Source organism: Corvus hawaiiensis, chromosome 3 (genome assembly GCF_020740725.1).
Source record: "Corvus hawaiiensis isolate bCorHaw1 chromosome 3, bCorHaw1.pri.cur, whole genome shotgun sequence".
Lineage (NCBI taxonomy): Eukaryota > Metazoa > Chordata > Aves > Passeriformes > Corvidae > Corvus > Corvus hawaiiensis.
This window is the reverse complement of record NC_063215.1, coordinates 67,397,341-67,419,954: the sequence shown is the minus strand read 5'-3', so window position 1 is coordinate 67,419,954 and position 22,614 is coordinate 67,397,341. Positions and strand designations below refer to the sequence as shown.

The following is a 22,614-nucleotide window of genomic DNA, read 5'->3' as shown; positions in this document are numbered from 1 at the left end:
AGGGCGAAATGGTCACACTGCCCTAAGCAGCTCCCCTGAGCTCCCAGGGAAAGCTGCAGCTTGTTAAACTAAATCTAGCATTACAACAAGAACTTGCAAGGGAATGGGCTTGATATTTTGAGGTGCAGCAAGGTGTTAGCGCTTCATTTTGTTTTCAGAAGTTCAACAAATATTTGAAAACATAAACAGTGATTTGGGAGGGCTTGTCAGTGACATTATATGAATGTCTTCGTTTACATTTAAAGTTAAGACTGTATGGTGGTAGGAGACAAAGTTCATTCTGGAAGTCATTATGACAGTCTTTGACATGCTCTACTTCACTTCCTAGGGTACCCAGAAAAGGCTTACAATATTATATAAGGTCATGGGTGAGTTAAGTGATGATACTTCATGTGCACAGTGTGTAGAAGCAGTCTCAGAAAAAGATGGACTATATCCAGTTACAGGATGCTGAACCAGGGGAGGTCATGCCCCAGCACCTCCATCTGCCTTTTCAGTTGTTACAAGCCAGGACAATGTGCATGGTCATGAGTTGGTTATAGACCTTCTCCTCCACACAGCAGGCAGTCTTGCCCAACAGTTGTCCCCTCACAGAGCCCAACTCATGCAATTTTAATCAGATTGCAGCACAACAAAGAATGGCAAACAACCTTCCACACTCATGGTGCTTCACATGAGCCAACAAACAAATTGTGAAATAACAGTTGTATCTTGGTGTGATTGACTACATAGAGTGCAAGGTAATGCAGAAATAACTCTATTTACACACAGCACTGCCTTCTGTTGTTAGCTGCCTGTGCCCTGTTTTAGCTCTTCCACCTCCACTACATTACAGTAGTTGGGAGCGCTGCCAAGAGAAAGCGTAATACTAAGTTCTAAGTGTTACCACTACAGACTAGTCTCAGCATATCACAAAAAGCCACATCTCTATAGATAAGTTACCTGACTGACTAGAATCATTTGAACATTGATGACATGTCATCTTCAACAGATACAAACTGCCACAAAATACTGTGCTCTTTATTACAATTAACGAGAATAGTTTGTTATCAGATACTTCTAACAGTCTTGTTTCATTTCAATTCAGCTTAGATATGTTCAGATTACTATTACATGCACTACTAAAAGCAACATCTTTTCATTATAAGCTGCTCAAACCCACTTAGATCACAGATGACATTAATCCAAACCCAAAGTGCAGGATTTAGTAAGTGGTGTCAATTAAATTCCTCAGTCGTTTCTCAGATTTCCAGTCTGTGGCCTGTACAAGAAAGGAAGGTCAGCTGGGGAGCTGCTGGGCAGTAGGAGAGGGAGAAGAGGTAATCCAAGCACAACAACATCTTGGATTACTGGGAAAGCAGGAGGAAGGTGGCAAGCAGAAATAGGAGACAATGCAGCCCAGGAGGGCTTTACTTGGAGGGAAGTAGATTAAATTGTTCGGTTGGACAATCACACAACGTGACTTGGTTTAATCAAGCGTACACTTCCTGAATGTACCCTCCAAGGACATTTAAGAGCCCTCAGTGCCACGGACATACACAAAAGTATGTACTTCAAATTTTAGGAAGACAAATCTGCTTCCTTCATACACCTGACTCCTAAAACACTGTTTCAGGAAACACCTTTCAATAGGCTGCAGCTTTCCCCAAGCAAGTAGATAACTCTTCTTTCTAACATTTGCCATTGAAAGAAAGCCTGAATAACAGCAGTATTATTTAGTTTCTCACCTGCATTTGCTTTCTGAGTTCCCTTACACAGACACTGTCCTGAGCAGTGTTCTCACGCTCGGATGCATCTGCCAAAACATTAACTGTTGTCTCTGCCTCTTGAAGCCACTTGAGGAAGCTCTCCAGATCCTTGTGTGAGGCCTGAACTGTCTTCATCTCTGTCTCCAAGAAATTCTGCCTATCGACAGCTCTGAAAACAAAACAAGTGTCAGAATATTCCCCCACAACATACAGCATTATATACATCATAATGAAACTACTAAAAGGAAATCTGAAAGGTATCTCTACTAAGAAACTACACATCTGTACAGCTTGTTTTATCATTATTTATATCACTGTTTCTCTGGTTAGTATATCTATCGCTACCCACAGATGTCCTGAACTGGTTATACATGTCATTGACCTTTTTAAAAAGGCATGCAGAAGAAACTAAGTTATTAATTAAAAACCTAGATTTTCCTTTTAGAGTATTACCATCATCAACTTATGCTAACTCAAATGGTAGAAATGGTATTTCCATGTGTGAAAAATGGGCTTTTCCCTATCAACAAAACCCACACAGAGTAGAAGCACTGAGTGCTTGGGGTATTTTTGGTTCCTCTTTTACAGTGAGCAGAAACCCTGCCATAAATTCTTAAGAGTTAAAGTGCTAAGGGATGAAAAGTCAAATACCTGGTTCTTCTCTGCTAGAAGACAAGACTTTTAACACTATCACTCAAACAAACAGAATAATACACTGCCATCATAACAGTCAAGCCATGCTCAAACAAACTTACATCTAAAAAAAGACTGGCAGAATATAGTCCAAATTTTCAGTCAAATAAAAGATTTCTGACTGATAAAAATACTAAAATTTGTGTCCATAAGGGGATTTTTTCATGTAATAACAACATAATCCAAATATTTTAACTTATCAGCAACTTCAAACAATTTCCTAGGAAATAAATCACCTTACACTTTTGCGTAACAGTACTGTCTCCTTGTGATTGAAATGAAACCCAGATGAGAAACTATTATAGTCAGCAACTTTAAAAGCTCTGATTAGCAACATTAATAAAGCATGAAAAACTAAATTTCATCTATTTGAGGCTGTTATTATGCAGCATTCCTTCTCCCAAAATCAGGACAAAAGAAACAAGCTGTCCCACGCCAGCACACTGTAGAGAAACTTCTAGCAAAGCTAACAGCTAGAGTGCTGCTGCTGCGTAAGTAGAAAGTTCAATTTTATTTTCACATCAAGCACTAACTGTATAGTAAGATTTTAGGGGCAAAGGGATATTTAATTTCAAGACAGACAAGACCAAAACACTCAATATTTGGTATTTCCACATTTCTCCAGACAGGCCCAAACTTGTGTCTTCTGCATCCTCCCATCTACTTCAGCTTTCTTTCCTCCTCATGCTGTGGCAGAAGCACTGCTCAGCAGTATGAAGGAATTGCGAATTTCAGTACTAGTTAAAATATTCCTTTTAGAAAAGAAGCAGTGGGTGTTCAGTACCATTCAGACTGACATTTCAAAGCAAGTAGCCTGGTTAACTAGCACATCAGATGAGGCAGATACAAGTAAAAGCTGTTTTCTTTCAAGGACTGTGAGGAAACCTCATGCAACCCCAATTCTGCCAGGCTCACATTCCTAAGTTTTAGCCTAACTAATTTTTAAGAGACAATTTGCACAAGGATTTGCAACCCCTACTTTAGGAGCTCAGGACGTATGTCACTTGTTATTAATTGCTTTATCCAAAATAAGAATCTAAGAATCATTCCTGACTTTATGCTTGCCCAAGTTTTGGCTATTAGCAAATGACTAGAAGAGCAAGAAGCCTTCATTCTTGCTTCTCGCTTGCAGCTGGTATGCTTCACCCAGTCTTGAGAAAAAATAATAAGTAGCCATGCTAGGGATAACAAGTAGTTGGATAGATATTGTCCAGAAAAGATAATAAGCACCAGCTAAAAAATTACAGCACACCAAGGAACTGTGAGAAAAACGTAAAGTAAAAGCAGTTATGAGCTCTAACTTCAAAACCCTCTCCCTCTGCAGGGATTTTCTTCCCTAGCAGGGGGTTAAGGCCAAAGGTGGAAGAACAGGAGTGACAACAGGAAGAACAGACTGGTAATAAAGGTGACCTTCAAAGAAAAAGAACAGCTCCAAAGGATGAAACACTAAGTGACCCAGATCTCTAAGTCTATGTACTGATGTACTAGATAGGAATCGAGACAACCCAAACTTTGTAGTTAACAACCTTCACTGAAGAATATTGTGTTCATCCTAGTTTTAATTTCTCAAGCTTTCTGCTTGGTTGAACTTTAAGGAAAGAATTAAATCCTATTACCGTCCCACTGCTGCCATACATTTGAATTAAAGCTGAAAAACAATCCTTTCACTAAATACGTACAAATTTAGAACTAATGTTCTAAGAGTGTTTTTAAAGAGGACATCCATAGCAGTAGCGAGCAACACTTTTACAGAGCAGATGGAAATACTTTCATCCCCTTCTAGTAAAGGCCTCAAACATAAAATAGAAAATGGAGAATTCTGTACTGCAGATTAACAACTAGCCCATGCTATAAAAATGTAACTCAGACTTTCAAATAATTCTGATACCATTAGAGCAGCCTCAACAGACATAGGATCTGTACATCTTCCAGGATGCAAGAACTAAATTTGAGGAGATGCTAGAGAATTATTTTCAAATGCAGCTAACTTAATACAGTGAGAGTGGAGAAAGTCCATGCAGATTCTATTGGCAAAGACACACCCAAGAAAAAAAAAAGTTATTCTATTACTTAAGTTTTCATGGCTCTGTTTCAGGTTTCTGTTCTATACAATTATTTTTTCAGATTTAAACTAAAAATTTGCAATGCATGTAAGTGTGTGACCAAAAGAAATTCAGAAACTAACATCTGAGACAGTACAGAAAGCAACTATCCATTACCAAGGCAGCACAAACATTTAGAATGACTATAGTTTCACCCCAAAGTATAAAAATGGAACACAAATAGCCACTGGGCAAAGTATCCGATTTACACAATGTCAAGCTGGGGAGCTTCAATCTCTTAATGCCAACAGTTTTAAAATAAGCTCCTTGACTTTACATGCCATGGCTACAATCTTCCTGTTCTTGTGCTGTTCAGGACCACAATCCTTCCAGGTGATGTTACTAAGGACCCTTTCCACAACCTCCAAGTAGGGGAACAAACTGGTATTTTAAAGCATTATGCTATAAATACAGATTTGTCCTTACAAAAGCCATAGGGCTACATGTCCACTCTATGTACAAGCCCCGCATGTCCCAAGATCTGCCACAAAAAGTAAGCCTTGTCACTGCTATTTCTATTTCTTGCATTTAAAGCAAATAAAAACCTTCATCCTGTTGAAAAGGTGCTTTCTTTGCACATTCTCCCCTTTTAATTCTACCGTGTTGCTCAGATGGGGTTACACTGGCTACCAACTGGCTCTTAAGAGTTGTCCTTTACATTCTGCCACTAGTTAATAAACAAAGCAGATATTCACCTTCCTTAGGCTGCAGACTTCAAAGAGTAGCCCCAGTGATAATTGAGGAGCTTCAGTTATACACAACAAAATGCAGTAGCTTATTATTTTAAACTTTAAGCAGATTCAAAAATAATTAGAGGCTTCCAGGCAGGAGCTCTTCCTTCTGGTCACCTTCTCTGAGTAGTGGGCAGTCTTATGCCAGTTCTAGCCATAAACACTGCAAAGTCTGAATGTGAATAAGACTATTACAGAGTTTTAGTCTACTGTCAGTGCTAATCCAACAAGGAGCTGTTTCCCTTCATCCTCTAATTAACTAGGAAACAAGCTGCCACATGCAAAGCACAAAATGACAGAAGAACCATTTTCCTCCAAGGAAGGATAAGATGATGTTCTACTCTGCTTCCTTTATTACTTGCTTACTGAGAATAGTCCTGCTGAGAAAGACTTGGGGGTGCTGGTGAGTGAGAGGCTGGACATCACCCAGTAATGTGTGCTTGCAGCCCAGAGAGCCAGTTATGTCCTGGGCTGTCTCCAAAGCAGCATGGCCAGCAGGGTGAGGGAGGGGATTCTGCCCCTCTGCTCTGCTCTGGTGAGACCCCACCTCCAGTGCTGCAGCCAGCACTGAGGCCCCAACATAAGAAGGATGTGGACCTGTTGAAGCGGGTCCAGAGGAGAACCACTAAGATATGCTGAGGACTGGAGCACCTCTCCTATCAGGAAAGGCTGAAAGGAGTTGTTCAGCCTGGAGAAACAAAGGCTCCCAGGGGACCTTAAGCAACCTTGCAGAGCCTGAAGGGGGCCTATGTGAAAGATGGAGAAGGACTTTTTGCAAGGGCATGTAAGGATAAGACAAGAGTAATGGCTCTAAACTGAAAGAGGGCATATTTCGATTAGATAACCAGGAAAAAATTCTTCACTCTGAGGGTGGTGAAGTACTGGAACAGGAGAAGCTGTGAATACCCCATCCCTGGAAATGTCCAAGCTCAGACTGAATGGGGCTTTGAGCAGCCTGGTCTAGTGGACCATGGTCTGCTCATGACAGGGGGCTTGGAACTGGATGATCTTTAAGGCCCCTTCCAATTCAAACCATTCTATAATTCCACAGTTTCTATAATGTTCTCCTTCTCTCACTCTTCAAGAGAACATCAGCTCCATAAGCTTTACTAAATAGGCTTTTCATTCCTGTAACTGACATCCCATTCCAAAAGCAGCTGCTTCTTTCACAGGCACATATATACATATAGAATTTAGTTGTCATCTTCCCCACTCCCACATACAGAGGATCAATTTTGTCTTCTCTCCTTCTAACCACAATGCATATAGCATTTTAGATTTCAGAGTCAGACACTATTCTAAATGTTAATTGTCTATCAATACCATATACTAAAAAACATTTCTGCAGAAATTAGATTACCCTGAAGGAAAAAAATTATGCATAGGAAAATACAATCCTTTTATTGAGACATATCTGCAGATACATCTTAAATAGAGGATGAATAGAAAGATGTTTCAATTAAGTCTCAGTTCCTACAGGTCAAGTATTTTCCAGGTGGGAGTACTAGAAGGATTGCACTTGAGAACCCAAAGCACAGCCCCATTCAGGGGAAGTTTCCATTAGAGGAAAGGCCATAATGAATTAATACATGGAAAGATGAAGCTGAACACTTACAGCCTTATGAAAAGAAATGACAATAACAAACTACAAATACATAAATCATACCAGCAATAAAGAACAAGAGAGGAACTTTCAAAGACACTTAAGAGAGTAATAGCCACAAGAAAACCTGAAACAAAACATGATGAGTCCCTTCTTTTTCTGCTTAAAAATATACCACATGAATGGGAAGTCATACAGAAGCTTTCCATTGTGAACTGTGGGAATTTCAATCACCAAAAGAGCTTGACTGCAATTAACTAATTATCCACAGCAGCCCTAAATGCTGCACTAAAGCACGCAGAGAAGAGACTACAATACACACATATACACAGAACGCAAGTTTAACACACCAGCTGCTACAGGTAGAGTGAAATCCTGTAATTACCTTTGGTTCAGATTAACCCAGCAAGTGTTCATTTGGTCAGTGGTTTCCTTCACCTTCCTTGAGTCATCATCACGATACTCTCGAAGTAGTTTATTAGAAAGATCATTGAATGCTGCTACTGTGATGTCACCTCTATGCAAATCCTGTACTAACAGCTAAAAGCAATTCCAAATGAGACAGATTAAAATCAGACTATTTCTCATATTATGCATTTTATCACATATTATAAACAACTCATTTTTTCCTCTTTTCTAAAAAGCAAAATGTGCATGTTTTTCAGCCAGAAGTAAAATCTTAAAGAGAAAATCTACAGATATTAAGTGTCCTGATAACAAACTAATCAAAACAGAAATAGGTGCGAAAAAGTTGTATTTGCCTGAACCACCAGAGGTTAGAGAAATCCTCTTTTATATTCTACTGGCAACAGAAATAAAAATACTTCTGTATTTTGAGTAGCATGAATAAGTTTGAATTATTAAAATAGCAATATAAGCGGCATCTAAAAGTAGCATAAATGAAATGAGCACTCTGAGAATTTGATTTCATTCTTTGGGGTTTTTTGGTTTGGGTTTTTTTGGGGTTTTTTGGGTTTTTTTTGTTTAAAATTAAGAAAATATATTAGAAGCGTTTGTTTATTGTAGGGTAATTGTAATGTACCTTGACTTTAGAGAATCTAAACTCAAGATTATTTCTAAATGAAAAATAATATTTCCATATATATATATATATATGCAGTTGCATATTATGGCCTCTGTAGCTTTCTCTTTGGGCATGGGCCTGCTTTCACTTAAGAAAACAAAGTAGACCTAACAATCAGTTTCTATTTCCCTGCTCATGTAGAGATAGACACAAGTCAGATAGTTGTGAAAAGCACACAACTTTACTGTGTACTTAAATAGCTATGGATTGGTAAGCAACTCTCACAGTCATACTCCCTGCCTCTTTCCACACCCAACTGTACCCCTACATTGCCCCTTCATGAATATATATGTGTGTATACATATATGCACATACTTTTTAAAACTCTATGATATGCCTGTTCTAAATACTGCACTAATAAGAGCCTCTCCTCACTGCTTTGTGTCTTTAGTTCTCACACTGTGCCGCCTACAGCCTGCCCTTTTTCTGATAGCCACCAGGACAAAGAGCACCAGACTTACAGATTTATCGCAGCACGCTTGACATGATATAAAAAGCATCAAAGATTGCACGGAATCCAAAAAAAAAAAAAGAGCATTGGATATGCCTGGCTACCCATCAGAAGTGAAATTCAGGACAATTTTAAATACCTTAGCCCATTCCTAAGCTACTGTTAAATACTTCTATGAAGTCAATTCTGTGGCAGTAGCATTAAACTTTAACTGGTCTGGGGTTCAAGCTCTTTACATAGTATCATTTCTTTGATGCTATATTATACTCATTTCAGGTAAGTTTTCTAAGACACACATGCACACATGCCACCTGTTTACCTCCCAGAATGTGATTCTTGGGAAATCTGATATATTGAAAAATATAGACAGCTAAGAAAACATCATGCCCAAAAAGAGACAAAAAATAGTACAACTAAATTGCATATTCACTCATCAATTGAATCCAATAGCATTACACAGGAATCAGGACTGAGGAATCTGGTATGGAAAAAAAATAGGCATAAGTGGCCTTACTTTGCTCTCTGCAATCTGTTTGGCAAGCATCTCTTTTGGGGCCTGCAGGAGCATTCGCAGACGGAGCTCGCACTGCTCCATGAGGTGCTCCATCTCCTGCCTCTGCTCATGCCACTGCAGGCTGTCTGTCAGCATGTACTTCAGCTGCTGCTGCCGCACCTCCACGCTGTGCTGGGTGTTGTCCCACTGGTTCTTCAGCTTCTCCACTGGGGAGCACAACACAAAACATGCAAAATATGAGGCAAATGAACAAGTAGCCATAACTACCTCTTAATTTTCAGGACAAAAGCCAATAATACAACTCATTCTCAAACACAATAGTCTCCATATTCAGTACTTCAGCTCCCCATGTAGTTGACATTCACAGAAGCAAATGAAAAATTCAGGTGTTTGGCTTCCTCTTGTTTAAGCAGGTCAGCATACAAGTAACAACTATTATTTCTAGAATATTTCAAAGGCATTATTTACTTTTTAAGTACACACATGTGGGAAAATGCACTGCAGAGACACACAAGCAGCAGAGCTCCAAGGAGCACAATTTTAGGGTGATAGGACCAGCAAGTCATCTTTGTGCATTTGTAACTTAAACCAGTACAAATAAATAAGGAAACAAATACTGTTTAGATAGCTTGTACAAAGCAAACTAAGCATTCCAGACCATCGTGTGTTAAAGAGTCTCATGGCACCTGTACTACAATTTTGGCCAAGGTAGAAACACTCCAGTAACAACCTACTTTGGCAATTTAATTCCACCACAGGTTTCCAAGACTTAAGTAGATGGCAGAACAGAGAAGTCATTGAGTACACCCCACTTCCTTCAAGTATTCCATTCCTCTCTCAATAAATAGTTAAATTAGGTGATGGATAAACACACTTAACCTTTAATAAACAAGGAGTGAAAAAGACAATGTAAGAGCCTAGAACAAAAATTGTGCATTACAAAAAGCAGTGAATCTGTCTTTGGAGAGAAATGCATGGCATCATACATTTTCCTGGATACTTACAGACCATTAAAGCAAGTGTATTATTTGAAAGATTATAGAGGTGGAAACAGGTTTGTCTACTACCTGATGTGACAGTTATAGGGAACAAATTATATCACTAAAGAATGCAATAAAAAAGAGTGGTAAAAAAGTAAATGCAAAAAAATCAAAACCAAAAAAACTAAGCTGGATTTCTTGCGCATCTCTCCACTCTGAGCAGTAAGAGGTAGGCAGTATGTAAGACATTGAATGTATTTATTTTAACAGTAAGTATGCAGTTTTATTAGAAAATTAACATGCTTGACACTCAAGTCACTTCAATTTTCCATGAAGCAAAAATGTCAAAGGTTGTACTTAAACTGAAACCATTTAAGTGAACTTTACTTTTTTTTTAACCTTTTGCAATTATACAAAGCCATTGTGCTTCATCTGCTTGAGAAAAATCTCTTAACTTTAATACATTCAACAATATTCTGTGTAGTTCCACAAAGCTCTCAAAGACTGTGGCAGCAAAGCCCACCTGTCAGAGTAAATATCACTCCACCATGCTGGTGGACAAACCTAATAATTTGTGCAATACAGATTCATCCATTTCAACCCACAGGCAGCTTGTGGATCAATTTTTAAGCATAGATATTTGACATTTACATAGTAGCATTACTATTATAGAACAAATACTTATTTATATACTTTTTCTTATTAATGAACCTTACTCTCTACACTGCTGACATATTTACTCTTTTTTCTATCTCCAGCAAAACAGGACAGAAAAATAGGGACATTCCTGGTAGCCTCGGGATTCAGTGGGTTCAAGAGGTAAGTTCCTAGAAAGAGTTGTCATGGGCACCAGTCTGCTATCACAGGCAGAAGGATTGGAAAGGATTCTTGATTAGACTGTTTTTAAAATTCCCAGTGTCTATGAAGCAATTGGGAGCTTTTCTTTGCTCCTATGCATTTGCATAGTTATGCTTTGTCTAATGACACAGAGCAGACTCACAGAAGGTTGTAGGACATCAGTATATTCTGATAAATATTTAGTGCCTATATATACTCAGTGTTTAAATAACGAGGTGCATAAAGCAGACCTGAGCTTCACTTTTCTTCAAAGAGCAAACTGTCCTTAACAACTGTCAGTAGTAACAAAACCTTCATTTTTTTTTTCATGTTTTATGACAGGCAGAAAATCTTCACACACATCGAAAGTATCTACTGGCAGCTTAATCCATGGAACAATATACAGCTTCTCTTTTCCCACCCTGGACGGGCATGACTATAGGGGAACTCAAACTTTCAACATACAGTCCTTTACTTCTTGTTCAGCTTTTCTGAAGAATCAGGAATGCTTGACCCAATGTCCCCTCGTTGACAGACTCCCATGGAGTACATGGTTATTATCCTCCCCAGAGTTTCCACCTGACCCCTAGTTCTGAGTAACTGCAAAACTAAGTTGCTTCTTTGAGTCTTACTCCCCCCTACCAATCCATAGTCTGTGAACCTCAGACAGCAGATGCCATCTCATCAGACTCCCAGAAAAGCCACCCATCTGTGGGCTTTCTATCTGAGCCCACCATCTACATCGAGTCTTATGGACACCAAAGAAATTCATGTAGGTGTAGTAAAGGAAAACTACATTACAGAGGGGAACATAAGAAAATATATTTTTCCATCTTTACTTCTAACTATGGTATTCCCTGCTGCATGAATTTTCTAATCTTAGCAACCAGCAAATCTTAAGATTTCCAAAACCAGATTGTCCATTAGTTTCAAATTGTGACAATTGGACATTTCTTAAGTACCAGTAAAATAAATTTTCAGAGGGAGTGGGGGCCTTTAAATTGGAAATTAAATTTTCAAGTACATGTCAGTGACTTAAAATCTCTACTGTCAGTCAACAATTTTCAAAGTACACATGCAAACTCATTGTCCTAAAGTCAGTACATTCATGTTTTTAACTGTCCAGTGCCTCAAAGTTCAACAAAAACAAAGACACATGATTAGCTCCTTTTCTCAATAAATAAAATCCTCATCCCTGTGGCTGTGAAGCAACCCAAATTCTTCAAAAAATGTTTTGAAATTCCAGCAATACTATTGACCTTTGTACCTGAAAAAATGGCCAGTCAAAAAAACAAGCAGCAATTCTTGTTCCAGGAATTTTCATTAGACTTTTTAAATGAAAGCCACTTAATTGCCAAGTGTTCTTTTCCTTTTCAAGGCAGGCAACTTCAGCTAGGCTCACTTGAGAATTTAAGAGAAAGATATGAAGATTTTTACTGCCATGGAAACAATGTATTCACAAACACAGGATGGAGAAACTTACTTTTTTCTGTGATCTCTGTCCTAATGTCTGAACTGGAAGTTTTATTTTTCAAATTCTGAGCCAATGTAAAAACAGAATCAAGCTGTGGGTGCCGATGGTCCATATCTGCATTGGTTATCTGTTGAGAATTAGGATATGATTTTTAAGTCCAAAAAGTAGAAATTAGTTAAATTCATCTGTATTATTTGTAGATAAAAAACCACATGTGTCTCCACAAGGATACTGCTGGTCCCATCAATACTTTAACCTTTGAATTGCTACATTATTATAGCACTGCTTTAAAAAGCTAAAATATTGTAAATTACAGTTACTGAAAATCCAGAGGTGAAAGTTAACTGTACAAGCCACAGTTACCACAGTTGTTGCCCCATGTTTTCCAATATCTATTTTTCACTCCTCCATAACTTATTTTTCTCCTAACCAAGCTGTCATCATTTATATATCTCAGAAGCAGCAGTGGGTACAGGGGGAAAGTGAAGAAGGAAAACAACTGTAAGGAACAATCAGACCATATAATGTTGTTTTATAAACTGTTGTTCTCTTACTATGGCAATGTACCAGAAGCACATATTACAAATATTATACAGTTAAAGCAAAGCATTTCCAAAGCTACTGTACATCATGTTATTCTTTCAAATTCCAGACTATGTGAGATACTCACAGAAACAGTTTAGCACTTGTTTAGCCTACAGTTTTTACTCTACACTTAGTTAATTGATATTAAGTCATATAAAATGAACCTTAACAGCTGCATACATCTCACTAATACTGCCCTTAATCATAGTTCAACATAGCATGAGCTATCAACAGAAATAAAACATTTACATCATAAGCATTTCTGTTACAATTTTCAATCTTCTTAGCATGCCTCTGGAAATCAATTTAGTGTAACTACAGCAAACAAAACCCATTAGAAACCAGTAAAGAGTGAATCAAAGGTCACCCACTAAGCAAACATGAAGCTTCTCCAAAGTCTTCAGGGTAAGTTAACTATACAAACCCCAAAAGGTGTCAGGAGATATTCTCCATTTTCTTTGTTTTAAACAAAAATATAACAGTGCTTAGCTCACACAGGGATACAAGAATTAACCGGAAATGACTCTGAAGGAGAAAGGAGTGTAATAAGAACATCATTTAAAGTGTAACTTTCATGTTATGCATTTAGTTGCAGTCAGGGGTTTTTTCCCCTTGTTTTTAAACACCTTAATTACTTTTCATTTGTTTACTGAATGCAAAAACTATTAAAAATATGAGACAATTTTCTACTAGCCTTCACAAAAACACATACTTTCATTCGTGCAATAGTCCGATTGATTTCTTCAGTATTTCCCACAGTGACTATGTTTGACTTGAGCATCTGGTCAATCAGTACCAACCAGTCAGCCAGCTCAGTTCTAGTTTTGTCCAGATCAGCAGGTGCAGAAAGTTCCAAAGCCTGCTGCATCTGAACAGAAATTTCCAATGAAGAAGATGCTAGCACCACCTTTTGGATATCTGAAACAGAGTGTGGGGGTTCTGTTAAAGAAAAAGTAATCATGGCCATATGAGCAGTTCTTGGAATAACAGGGATGTTTTGTAATTCCTATAAATATGGAACAGCATCTATAGAGAAAGCACAGCAAAAACTGTATTTTAACAACCAGAAGCTAAGTAATCAGAAATTTCTTGTGCACATTTAAGGCAGCTATTTTTTTTACTGCATGCCAAAGACTCATCCTAATGATTCAGCCTAAATTCAAAATAAACAAGATGAAAACTTGCAAAAACCAAATTACATTAACTAATAAAATGAAGCTAAACATTCTCTGATACAAAAGGGAATTGACCCTTATGAAGCATAAAACCCAATATGTTTTTTAAGATAAACATCTAGAATTGTCTTCCTCAGTTTTCTATTATGTAGCAAAAAGGTATTCTCCACTCCTGGCTCAGAATAAGCACAAGTCAAGCTTCTGCAATAGATGCTTCATGGACTTGGCATTCGACGGCTGTCTGAGGCAGGGACAGATGCCCACTAGCTCAGTCACATTCTTTCTATCTTTTTAACCTGACACAACAAAGAAGTGAGGAATGAGGTGAATGAATAGTAAGATTCACTCCAGAAGTTGTGTTCTAGTTCCAAGAAACGTTAAGTCACATCAAGCTGGAGCATGAATATTTCACACTTCCCTCAAACAATGAAACACAGGAGCTTTGTTTAACAAACACCTTGTATGAAAGGAGAACAAGCTGAATTCAAGGTTTTTAACAGGATTAAACCGAAGTTGGTTTGCCTCAAATTTTGTTTACTGATGCTGAATTAAAAAAAAAAAAATTAGTGAGTTAATTTACTGAAGTTTGAGTTGCAAATTTTTTCAGGCAAGGGCTGTTGTCTTTACCTAAATTTCCAAAAGGGAGACCTGGGCACTTTGTTTACAATCTGTATCTGCTGAACTGCCTCCAACAACTTGAAAATATGACCAGTGTCAATGCCTCATACAAGAACATATATTTGGACAGCCTTCCCTAAGACATTCAGGAAGGTATCTAGCAGATAAGGGAGATCCATTTGTGTCCCTAACTGAGCCAAAAGAAGCAGAATGGCCTTTATTTATAGGACTGCAAAAATTCTGCATGCAAGAGATACTTTACAAATAATTAGCTGTATGGAAAGCTTCTAGTGGATCTTAATTAGTCAAAGGTATGACCCCAAATCCACAGGAAACCAGCCTGTCACAAACACAGCTATTTTGGTTTCTACTTTGTACCTAGACCTGATGAAGAAGCCTAAGCCTTACTAAAACCTTTCTCCATTTCAAAACTCTTAGAGGAACTCCAAAAGACTCCCCCAGCCCTGAACAGTAGAGTGACTTCCTCCCTACCCAAACATTCTGTCTCTCCCATAGTAATATGAAGGCAGCCTTAAGTACAGCACTGTGGTTCAACATTTCTTATTTATATTTGTCTAAGTTCATAGAGTTTTTTCCTTTTTCAATTACTTTTGACTGCAGACAGGATTACACTCAAGACAATTAAGCAGAACAGAAGGACTAATCACTCACCAGAAGGCTTTGTCTTCGTAACAAGATGGGACTGCCCAGCAAATGCCTCCAATTCTCTCACTTTGTCAGGCACTTCTCGGGACACCTACAGACCAGAAGAGAGAAATAAAAACAGTAACACAACCTATATTAATGGCAGAAAAGTAATCTCTTATTGAAAGACAAAATATTCTACACCACACCTCAGATACATTTCAAATATTTTTTGAAGGTATCCTTTAAAAACAATAAAAACTTCAAGAGGTACTCAAGTGTTTTTTTTTCAAAAGATCCCAGTGTCATACCTAAATATTGAGAAGAAATAAATAAACTATTGTAGACTGGTCATTTGCATGTTTTTTACTGTCTAAGCACCAAAACTATAACTCATTTGAATATACTTTGAAGAAAAGATGATGCAAAGCATAATTTGTCAATCGCACAAAAGTAGAGAAATAGGGAACTAATTGAAAAAGGAAAAAATGTTACAACTCCATTGTAGTGAAAACAAATTTGCCTATTTGCTTTTTAAAAGTTTTTAAATGCAGGGAGGGAAATGTAGTATACAAAGCAGTGGGGGAATCCCCCTTTTCATGGCTGAACTGGTAAAAACACATCTTTTTTCTTTCTCTGAACTATCAAATGCCCCTTTCCCCAATACATTCTTACCTGTGTCATCCATAAAATAATCTCAAATAATTTAATTTTTTTCTTCATTTGGATCTCCAGGCTTTGCTTGAAAAAAATTGTTTTACTCCAACCAGCCTTTCCAATGAGATTGAACACAGGAGTTTCTAATTTATAGCAGTTATGCTTAAGAAGAAACCCAGACACACTTGATAAGATTTTCTTACTAAGCTTTACCACAGCTTCATTTCTTTTCTTCTTAACTGCTACAAGCATTCAACTTTCCTACATAGCAAAGATTTATTCTCTCAATTTCAAGTTAATACATTACTGTTTGACTCAAATAAGCAAAATATTTTTGATCCAGCTGATACTTTTGATCCATCTTTCAAAAAAATAAGCCTACATGAAAGAAAAAAAAAAACAAACCAAAACAACAGAAAAACCTAAGCTAATTAAATTAACTCAATCTGACAGAAAAATGTCCATCAGTATTTTCGTGTGAAAATTGTTTGGGGTACATTTCCTGATCATTCCTGCATGGCTTCCAAGTCATTTTATGTACACACCACATGTCATAGATACATGAAAAGGAGAACAACCATTCCAAGTATATCACTATATTCAGCCTCAGGTACCCAATACTGAAGAAATGCACACCTTATTCCACCTCACATTGAGGGACTGCAGGCAATCAGAAAGTTTGTCTTTTTCCTGAAGACCAACGTTTTTATCCAACAGCACTTCAGGTTCAGTTCTGTTCAGCCATTCCAGTTTGCCACCCAGTACTTCCATCTCTTCACTTAAGACCTAAAATGGACAGAAGAGCTTTAGATGAAATGAAATAAAATACATACATGCTTAAGCAAAGGAGGAGGAAAGCTTTCTTTTAACTCCAATATTAGGCATTTCCCTGAACATAAACAGAATAGCTTCTATTTTGGTTTCTATGCTTGATCTAGAAATTATTGAAACATTTATTATGTTTCACTTCTGGCATTTATATTAAGGCAGATGACAAGAAAAATTACACTTTGATGAGAGTCAGGCATCAAATACTCAGCTGACGTGAGTCAATTTGTTTAGGTAAACACAACTGCAGCCACTTTACATCATTTATAAACACTTGTTCAAGACTTCCCACCTAGATTTGGTCTAAAAGAGGTTGGTTGGGATTTTGTTGGGTTTTTTGTTGCCTTTTTTTAAATTACTGATTTTTAAAAAAACGAGCAAGCAGGTTAGTTGGACTGACTATTCCTCTCGTTCTTTTAATATTTCAGAAACATTCTCTTTCACACATCCTACAAACCAAAGACGTTTTGTTGTCAAAGCCAGACACAAAATAAACAGGAAAAATACATACATATGCACACAGCTTACTTGAAATGGCCAAAACTCTTACAGTTTAAAAAGCAGATTAAATAAAATCTCACACATAAAAAAGTATTACAATTGCCCAGTAAATGGGACAATGGTATTACTTACCATTTAAGGTTATCAGCTTTCTTCTACAGGTTTTAGCAATTACGAAGCTGACACACACACAACATCATCTCCTGTGAAATTCTACTTACTAAATTTTATCAGTAGTATATCTGTTTCTCACTCTTTCATACACAGACATCATCTTCTGGCTACATAACAGTTACCAACTCAACCCAACTTCATTTCAGGGTGCATCCTGCCTGTGTAAGTAATCTCACAAAATTGTCTCACACAACCATAATATTTCTTTGCCTATTTGCAATGTGAAAATTCCCCTCCCCAAAAGCCATGTCCTGATGCTTTACACAAGACTTACAGATGTATACACATAAACACACTAATCAATCTTGCCTGTAATTCTTGCAAGTTTTCTTCATGGTTGAATGTAAATCTTGTGTCCAGAGCATTTTCTACATTTTCTAACCAACAACGCAGCTCATCAAGCTTCTTTCTGTACTCTATCAGCTGCTGGTTCTCTCCTTTTAGCCTTAAAAAGTGAAACAAAAAGTCCAGCACATCAGTCCTACATTAATTCTGATGCCACAGTCAAGTGTTTTTCAGTGCTGGGAGCATTTTAAAGGATTCATTTTTATCATGAAAAGATTCTACCATCATCATTAAAATGCAAGATATTTGCAAATAAATACTACTACCTTCAAAACAGATGTGTTTTAGTTTCAAAGTCACAAAACAGACTTTTAAAAGACTGCAGAACACATTAAACGTAAGCAATAGTAATGACAACACCTACACGCCTAATCATTGCAAGTCATTATAAGGCCACTGAATTTTTCTCCTGGAAGTTTTAGGGACATATATAATACTTCCCCTAAATCACATAAAACTTTAATGAAATTTCTCAAACTAAGTAATTAAGCAAGTTCCTATTACATTTCTAAGTGTATCAGGGGATGTTAAAAACACATAATTACATAAATATCTTACTTTACAATATTGTGGTTCAAGAACAATACAAGTTGTTTCAATTAGTGTATCTATGTCAATGATAAAATAAAAATTAATGCGATGTACTTACAGTTCAGCTTCAGCCAGAGAAAGTAGCTGAGCAATTCTTCCTAAAAAGTCTGGCTTTATAAAGAAATTATTTTAAAAACAAAGTACAAAGTGTAAGAAAAGTAGTTTTGTGGTAGTCATTTTGTGAGTTGTACTAAACAAAGACTTACTAAGCAGTCAAGTGCAGGTGGATTTATGAGAAATTTGTCTAGACAGCAGTTCCAAACAGAGCTCTGAACATTAGGGAAATTCAGATTAATGCCAGGGTGCAATAGAATGCACTCTCTCTCCCAGAGTCTACTAAATGAAATTCTCCTTATTGCATCTGGTCAGACATCCAAATTTTGATTAACTTATTACCTCTGTTGTCTATCCATGACCTCTGTTGTGATTGCTTTCCACCGTCTATTCAATCCTGCCAGTTTCTCCTGTAGGAAGCTCCCATCCGTAGCAGACAGTTTCTGTATGATCCCTTCTCCAGTTCTGTTCAATGCTGAAACACTGGTCTGATGGCTGTTGACTCCCTCTTCGAGTTCCTGTCAGAAATGTAAAAGCCACACAGAATTTTATTACTGACCTAAAGTGACTTTGATCTGGCTCATGAGACACAGGATGAATCCTGGGTGCATATTATTTTACTAAAAACAGGCACTTAAAACCCCCTTACTTAGAAATGGATGCTGTTGATCAAATTATTAATGTTCTGTTATTGAATCTAATTCAATTTTCTAAGTGTCATAGAAAGATAGTGACACAGAATAGGCTGCAAATACTACAAAGAATCACAAGAATTCATTTAAGCCATCTATGCTAAAATCTACACTCATATTTGATTCCTTTTCTATTAATGTACAGCACTTCCTAGTGGTTCTAACAGATGGTATGACTTTTAACCTGTTCTTTTCATAATCTATACCCCAGATACTTCTTTAACTTCAGAGTATTTTAGCTAGGGTAACTATGGCATTGCTGCCATCATCCTAGATCCACAGAAAATTCATGAAGCTAAAGAAAGTCAGAAGACGTCAGGATTAAATTTTCGAACATCCCTAACCACTGCAAAAATCTTACACTGTTAGCAAAAATATCTTTGCAACTAGATTAGGAATAAGATGTTTCAAAAAAGAGAAGTGAAATTCTTGAAGAAAACTTCAAGCAGCAGTAAGGATAAAACACAAGCTGTGTCTTATATAGAACTTACTTTTCTTTCACAACACACATCTGACACTTGGATATCTAATATTCTCAAAAGAAAAAAAAGCCTTGATCCTTAAAGTTATGTTTTCTTCTCCTTATTTAAAAGGAAGTAAAATAACTAAAAAGACATCAGGGAGCTAAATTCCAGAACTAAAATCAGAAGAAAAAAAAAAATCAAACATAAAACCCCTGTATTTGGAATCTTCTCTTTTTCTAGATTGTTTATACAAGGTAGTATCTTCAAAAGTAATTTGTTTCAATAAATAATTTGCTAAGTAACAAATGACCTTCACTGGGGTCCTTTTTTTAAAATTGTGAGTTGAAAGCAAGTGAAATAATATACTGGATTTTTTATCTGATTAACATATTTCTGAAGCTGTAACAAAACTTATAAACTGACAAATTATGCCAACATTTGATTTATCAAATTATCTCAAACCTATCCATAGTAAGAGCAATAATTATAAAACCCCAAACTATAAGCAGGAGTTGAGCTCTTCTCCAAGAATAAATTTTAAACTGCAGCCAAAATAGAAATGTTAAGAGTTACTGCTTTTTGAAGTGTAATTGGACAGCCCCACTGCAAATCCATATGTCTATCTATAAAACTACAATTTTAGACAAAAATCTAGGCTTTTTCCATCTTGCTCATTTTCTGCCCGATTCACACATACCTGCTGATGCAGCCCAGCTGTCTGCAGCTCCAGGCTGCCATCTGGTCCACGGGCATCAGCCAGTAACACTTCAGCCTCTGTTATCCAGTGGGAGAGATCATTGAGATCACAGTGGAACTGCCTCCACACCTCAATCGCTCTGTCAAAGCAACTGTGGGAAACCAAAGGATTGAAAAATTAACCAAACCATTGCAGTTAGAAGGCTAGGAATCCCACTCCACTGCGTAGATTTGCCTTGCAGAACAGAAAGACTAACACACAACCTGATTAACCAAGTCCTAGTAACTGAAGGCTTCCTCGCAAAGTAGCTAGCTGTGGTGAAAGCCAACAGCACAGACTGTCATTAACTTCCAGCTGAAGGAAGAAAGGGCAGTCCTAAGCAAACTTTTGTTTCTACCACTTAAAAAATAAAGATTAATTAGCTACATCAAACTGGTCTGCAGAACCCTTCCCTCCTTTAATCGTGAAACAATTTAGCTATCAGACACTGTGAAACATGAAATATGATTAATGACTCTTGCTCCTTTTTCTCCTTCGTAAGCTATGGGGTGCTGATGCCCAGAATTAATTGAGGGTGATTTTGATTATATAGATTATATATTTGATTAAATAGTATTATCAGTGAACATGCGTAAGTCGGTCTTATACAATTTAATCACACAATAATTTACCAGATATTTCATTGTCATCATCTTTGCAGCCTCAAATTAATGTGTTGCTTAACTTGAAGGGCAACATGCTCTAGCATGGAACAGGCAAAATTACCACAGTCAGACAGTTGTTTTTTAATAAAATGAGAGCTCTCTTATGTTAACAAGCTAACGAAGTGAGAGCATGACAAAAACACGCCAGAAAGGAACAGAGAGGTTTGTTTTCTATTTGTTGATTGTTAACTATTCCAAACTAATAAAAACAGTCATCTTTAAAGACATATGAGGCCAAGACTACTGCTAATCAGAGGACACCTATTTTGACTGAGGAATGATCTCATTTGCAGCTCATTATTGCAACAATTGCAAACAACTGCACCAGTAAAGACTCCAGGGTATATGCATACATATAGATGCAATCTGAAATTAGCAGCATAAGAAAGAACTTTAAAGAGCTACCATTGCAACTATTTTTTTCACAGAAATCAACAATCCCAGAGTTCTTAGCAAGATTGTTTTCATTAAAATTGAATCTCATTTTACAAAACATACATATTTCTTGATACATACAGGGCTTTTTTGTTATTGTTATTATTATTATTGGCCAATTCCAGTAAAGAAGTCTTAAAAATCCCTACTTAAGTTTTTCTAACCTTATCTCCTACTTCTACCATTTCAGTTTCTGGCACATACCTTGATTCAATACCCTAGACCAACCTGTAGACTGACCCCAAACCTCAATCTCCCTTTATTTCTCACTATCATGGGACAGAAACGTACATAACTCATTCCACATTTAATGAGAAGATACATTCTAAGCACTTAAAATAGATTAAATTTGATTCCTTAAAAATTAAAGTTTTTGAGGGAGTTTTGACCACATGACTTTTTGAGCAATGAGCAAAGTTTCACTCCAGTTTTGAGTCAGATGCATGTGCTGCTGTTTCCCTACAGACTGCTTCCAGTACCAAAGTACTTTTAAAAGTACCTGTGACTATTGCACCAAAACTTGGCTATCCTTTGCCTCCTGTGCAGGAATCCACTGTTTCCAAACCACTTCTCATTCCCAAGTCATCAACACTTTTAGCACTGGGGGAAAACCCATAGCAAAAGGAGAAGAACTAGCAAACCAGCACTGTTACAAACAGCTCAAAGCTTTAAGTCCATATATACACACATTTTACTCTACACGTTTAACTCCAACTGTAGTCAGCTGGATTTAGTTGACTACTTAGAAGCTTTGCTAAGTAAAGTTCAATTCAACTTGTGCTTGGCTTTATCAGAGCTTTTATCAAAGGTTTAACTACTTAGCTGGCATTCAATCACAAAATCTTTACTACCTCTGAAAACTAAGTCAATCTTTAGCTGGAGGCTTCAAATGCTGCTTCTCCTAATTTTGTCAAATCCCCACCCACTCCAGAAATAGAAAAAAGCCTAAAATGATTAAGGAGATAGTCATCTAGCTTATACTTAGTGCAAAACTAGGAAAAGCAAGATTAAACTTGGCTAAGAATTCTTCTTTGTAACGGAAACAGTATAAAAATACTAATGCCATTTTAATATTGCAATTAATAATGTCTTCATTGACCAAAGTGCATGCTTCTATTAAAATTGCAGCATTTTATATATTCAGAAGGCTACATACCATTTATCTAAATTGCTAGTCCAGTAGTCCATTTTTGTATGAAAACAAAGCCCACTATTATTCTCAATAATATGCA

General features: G+C 37.1%; 1 protein-coding gene across 5 annotated transcripts in view; it reads right to left on the bottom strand.

Annotated features, from left to right (window-relative positions):
• Window positions 1-22,614, bottom strand: part of UTRN (utrophin) — a 356,635-nt gene that overhangs the window by 194,087 nt on the left and 139,934 nt on the right. For all 5 annotated transcript variants that reach the window (XM_048296202.1, XM_048296200.1, XM_048296204.1 and 2 more), the window contains 10 exons: window positions 20,244-20,394; window positions 18,733-18,908; window positions 17,710-17,845; window positions 16,534-16,683; window positions 15,268-15,352; window positions 13,515-13,720; window positions 12,227-12,344; window positions 8,927-9,132; window positions 7,263-7,417; window positions 1,728-1,917 (listed from right to left, as the gene is read on the bottom strand). In XM_048296202.1, the coding sequence (XP_048152159.1) occupies window positions 1,728-1,917; window positions 7,263-7,417; window positions 8,927-9,132; window positions 12,227-12,344; window positions 13,515-13,720; window positions 15,268-15,352; window positions 16,534-16,683; window positions 17,710-17,845; window positions 18,733-18,908; window positions 20,244-20,394 (1,573 nt within the window). The remainder of the gene's footprint in view (window positions 1-1,727; window positions 1,918-7,262; window positions 7,418-8,926; window positions 9,133-12,226; window positions 12,345-13,514; window positions 13,721-15,267; window positions 15,353-16,533; window positions 16,684-17,709; window positions 17,846-18,732; window positions 18,909-20,243; window positions 20,395-22,614) is intronic.